General features: G+C 42.8%; 1 protein-coding gene across 1 annotated transcript in view; it reads left to right on the forward strand.

Moving 5' to 3' along the window:
• EXT1 (exostosin glycosyltransferase 1) overlaps window positions 1-4674 on the forward strand; it is a gene marked incomplete at both ends in the record, with an annotated part of 25042 nt that overhangs the window by 10502 nt on the left and 9866 nt on the right. Inside the window, 3 exons of the mRNA XM_009078131.1 lie at window positions 985-1117; window positions 2441-2559; window positions 3292-3387. Of these exons, the coding sequence (XP_009076379.1) occupies window positions 985-1117; window positions 2441-2559; window positions 3292-3387 (348 nt within the window). The remainder of the gene's footprint in view (window positions 1-984; window positions 1118-2440; window positions 2560-3291; window positions 3388-4674) is intronic.

Consider the following 4674-nt stretch of genomic DNA (forward strand, 5'->3'; position numbering starts at 1 on the left):
TCACCACCCCCTGGCTCTTTGCAGTGGTCCCATCTCCAGACCTGCCAGGTTTTAATGCTCCGAGGGAAGACAAATCTGTAAGAACGTTGCCTAAGAGCGGATTGCACTTAGAAAGTTGGGCCTTATTTGTCCTGTTAGAGCTTCCCACCACTGAATCTTGTTATGCCTTAGCAGGAAGTTTTAAAAAGTTCCCATCAGTGTAAGAAACACTCTGCTTCTTGCGTGCAGGCATCTGATGTGAAGCAACTGTTATTAGTTTCTTAAAAACAGAGTAGTTGTACAGCCTTATATATATACTTTTTTTTTACTTGTGATATTCTAGATTATAAAGTAGATGTCCTAGTAGTCTGTTCTGACCTTAAAAATCTAGGAATCTGTGTTTGTGGCCCCCTACAGAGACAGGCCGTAGTTGCCAAAAGATCTTTTTCTGTTTCATCCAACAAAGAACTGTTACAGAACTGAGACATGGAATCAGTGATGTATCTGAATGCTAATATCCCGTTATAATTAAGCAAAAATTAATAATTAGTGCAGCCTGATTTGCTGAAAGTCTTTGTGGTTTTGAATGCTCTCATTATCTCAAAATAATACCTAGCTTTGTAATGCCATCTTCAAATAATTATCTTCTGTGAGTTCTGGATAGTAAAGCTGACAATGAACTAATCAGGCTTACAACTGCTAAGATACTCTAATAGACAAAATATTTGACTTGAAATACAAAATGAATAAATTGCAATGTCCCCATGTCCAGAGAAACTAACGAGGTGCTCTGAAACCTATGGCACAAAGCCTGAGCTGCTGAAGTGGTGTCAGAGTGTGCAAGTTCTGGGTCCTTTTAAGAGCAACTAAGGAGGGGTGTCTAGTAATTTGTGTACCTCAGCTTTTTGAAAAATGGGTGATGATTCCAGTCAGCTGGAGTCCCTGAAGCTTCTACCAGTGACTTTGACAGTCTATTTAAAAATCATTACTTCTCTTGTTTTCCAGATTATTCAGGACAGAATATTTAAGCACATATCACGTAACAGCTTAATATGGAACAAACATCCTGGAGGGTTATTTGTACTGCCACAATATTCCTCATATCTGGGAGATTTTCCTTACTACTATGCTAATCTCGGTGAGTGAATCCTTGCTATAATGTAGAAGCATTCGGAATTTCTAGTGGAAGTCTGAAATTTGGTCTTTGAGCAGCATGTGCCAAGTGACTTAGCATTCATTTCTAGTTAATGATGCCTTTCGTTTATCCTGTCTCAATCTTCCCTGCCCACTGTAGCCTGGAATGTCTCTGACTCATCAACATGCATCATGTGCCTCTCGCTTGCAAAGATTGTTTTAAAAAAAATCTATGTCCCATCATACTTTTCAGTTGCTGGTAATTAATGCCTGAGTTGCTGACCCATTCATGGCCCGAGGGGACATAAGAGGAATAGCTTTTTCCTTTCTTTATTTATTTGTGCTTGGCAAATTGGAAAAGTGGTAATTTACCCATGACACTTGATATTGGAGTGCACAGTTGGTATGGATTTATTCTCCATACTATGTGTCTTCATATGGATCCCACTAGAAAGAATGAACGGGGCTGAGGTTCATGGCATTTTCGTGAAGCAGAGCTTGAACAATGAGTTCTACAGGCTGGAGTGATCCTGCTTACCAGACTGCTGCTACTTTTGGCTCGGCCTGTGCCAGCCCACTTGTGTGGATCTGTACTGCTCACCTGCTAAAAATTCACAGTTACTGTGTTAAAAAAAGGGAGAAGGAGGTTTCTGTGGTAATTTTGATGAAAAACGACTATGACCCCACACAGATGAATTTAGATGAGCTTGAGAGCAGTAATGAAGGGTAGACACCAGTAGGATCTGATATTTCAGGCAGAAAAGGAAATCATAGCAAGACAAAAATATCAGAATGGAAGGCAGGGATGCAAGCAGAATCAGCTCAGGAGGTAACTGGAGATGCATGTGGATGTGGATCAACCCAGAAAGAGCAAAAATCTGATAGAGGCTGTAATGGAGCTGAGGAAACTGAACAAGCTTCTGGAAGTTGTGGAGATAATCTGTAGAAAACATCGAGTGTCCAGAGCCAGGTAGCAAAACAGAGCCTGTCTAAAAACATTTGATTGAACAAACTGAATGTCAATACTGTCTGTGGGACAAACTGGATGAACAAAAGAGATTGCAGGACATCTGTGGACATAGCAAGAAAAGGCAAGAAATAGCAAGAATTGTCTTGGAGTCAGGTGTTTCAGGGAGTGTGGGAGCTAACGGGAAGTGTGATCTCCTCTGAAGCATCTGGTGTCCTAGTACCAGAGATGAAGGGAGATGGCCCCAAAACAAAATGGCAAGGTTTGCATTAAGTACAGATTGGTTTTTTCCATCTCCAGAGTCCTTTAATCTGTACTGAGGTGGTTTGTTTTTACTGAACACTTATCTCTTCACTTCAGGTCTGAAGCCTCTTTCCACATTCACTGCCGTTATCCATGCAGTAACTCCCCTGGTTTCCCAATCTCAGCCTGTGCTGAAACTCCTGGTTGCTGTAGCCAAGTCCCAGTACTGTGCACAGGTAAGTGGTGCTGTTTGACTGTCAGTCACAATGGATACAAACCACCCTCCCAGGAATGAAGAGCCTAGTGACTCAGCCCTGTTTCAGCCCCCTGTTTCAATTCTGATGTTTCTTTCCTCTGAGATTTGTACTGTCTGTGACCTGCATGCATGGGAAGCAAAAATTCTGAGTATAATGGGAGTGGAATAGAGACAGCAATTAAACCCCTTTGTTACATGAGGCAGGTAAAATAACGGCTGCACTTTAAAGACCAGCCTTGTGTGTGCTGCAAGCTGCAAAAGGATGTCTGTGCCTCAAGAGCCCTACGTGATCTTCCTTCCTCCCACTGTGGCGGGAGGCACTGATGAGACTAAGTCTCATCAGGATTTTGGCTTCTCTAAAAGAAACCCTGGGGAGTTCAGTAGGAGCACCCTCTTCCAGTGGGGCATCACAAGTGGTCTTGGCTTTAATGAGAGCCAAAGTAAACCAGTGACATCCGTATAACCTAGCCGAGATGGAGACTTCCCAAGTTCCTGACCAGCCCATATTTGCTTAAGAGGATGTATATTGTAAATAGTCAGGTTGAGTCAAATTACTGTAGGAAGTGTTATTTTTATACAGATTTGTATCATTGCTTTTGATTTTGAAATTCCTAACTTGAATTCAACATTTCTGTCTGGAGATCTGAGTCCTTAGGGTTTTAGACTGCATTGCCACAAAGGTCTCTGATCATGGTCCAATATTCTTTTTCAGATTATTGTTTTATGGAATTGTGATAAACCCCTCCCAGCCAAACACCGCTGGCCTGCCACTTCTGTGCCTGTCATAGTCATTGAAGGAGAGAGCAAGGTAGGTGGAGAGTAAAAGGTTGCCTATATTCTCCGATGGGACAAGAATTTTCTTTTCCATCTGCTTTGGTGAAAGCTTTGTAGTTCCAAACAGCCTGACAGCTCTTTTCTATTCCTTGGCCTTTTGTACCAGCTTGGTAGCAGATTTGTGTTTCATGCGTGGGCCCCGTGCTCTCACAAATCATCAGTATGGCAATTAATGACTTGAATCTGAGATTCACAGGTGGGACCCAGTTTTGAAATGTGGCCCCAAGAGTAGGTAGTGCTGACCCCATCTTTGGAGATTTCTGTCTCTCTGCAGGTGCATGAAAGTAGTGATTCAGCTGGACGCATAGAGTCTGAGCAGTCAGGTGCAAGACTTGAGCGTCAGCTGTGGACTCAAAAGCAGAGGAAAAGATAAGAACTCATCTTTGAAAAGTACCTTCTGTTATTGCCTTGTGGGGTACTGCTGCCAGTGATGGGATCCCACCACTGAAAAAAAGGAAGGAACATGGGACGCTTGTGTAGGAACAAAATCATCATGTCGTCACCTGCCGTGCAACACATGTGTTTGTACTTTCACAAAGTCTCATCAGATGAGAAAAGAAGGGTTTTTTTAAAATCTGCACCGAAGTGGATGATTCCTTTGCAAATACAGGCCTGGAAGAAGCAAGACTTCTTGCTTCTAGATTCTGAAACAGATTTGGGGTGGTCCCCTCTGCAGTCTCTGTCAGCTGGCTCTTGAGCTCTGCCTTGGCAAAGGAAACTTTTAGTTGATTTGGCTATACAATCCTATTTTGAATTTATAATCCTGTCTTAGGTCTTTTCCGCCTGTCACCTTACCAAGAGGAGAGAGAGAGTCCTGCGAGGTTGACAGCTAAAGGCTCTTGCCTTAGCTAGCCATGTAAACAGTATCAGGAGAGTTGCTGCAGGGCCAAGAAAGGCTGTAGAGATTTCTCAGCCTTTTGAAAGTGTGTGGGGTTTTATTTTCTTTTTGTAAAACTTGCAGAGGTGAGATAGAGGAGAAAATCTCTGACCAGTTCTATGGTGCTTGTAGAAATTGGCCCCAGGCACTGTTTATATTACAAATGAGTCTCCTGAGCACACAAGTGTGTGTTTATAGTGGACAGTCTCTACCCTCTAATGTCCCAACATATGCCAAATGGCTTCTTGCGTGGAAAGCTGTTTGTTTGGACAAAGCTTGCAGAGCCAGAGCAGCACAGTTCAAAGGTTGCGCAAAGGAACTGCTTTTTGACTCCAGACATAGCTGAAGCATCCTGGTAGGCACTGTTACTCCGTGCAAGTGATC

Source organism: Acanthisitta chloris, unplaced genomic scaffold (genome assembly GCF_000695815.1).
Source record: "Acanthisitta chloris isolate BGI_N310 unplaced genomic scaffold, ASM69581v1 scaffold28957, whole genome shotgun sequence".
Taxonomy (NCBI): domain Eukaryota; kingdom Metazoa; phylum Chordata; class Aves; order Passeriformes; family Acanthisittidae; genus Acanthisitta; species Acanthisitta chloris.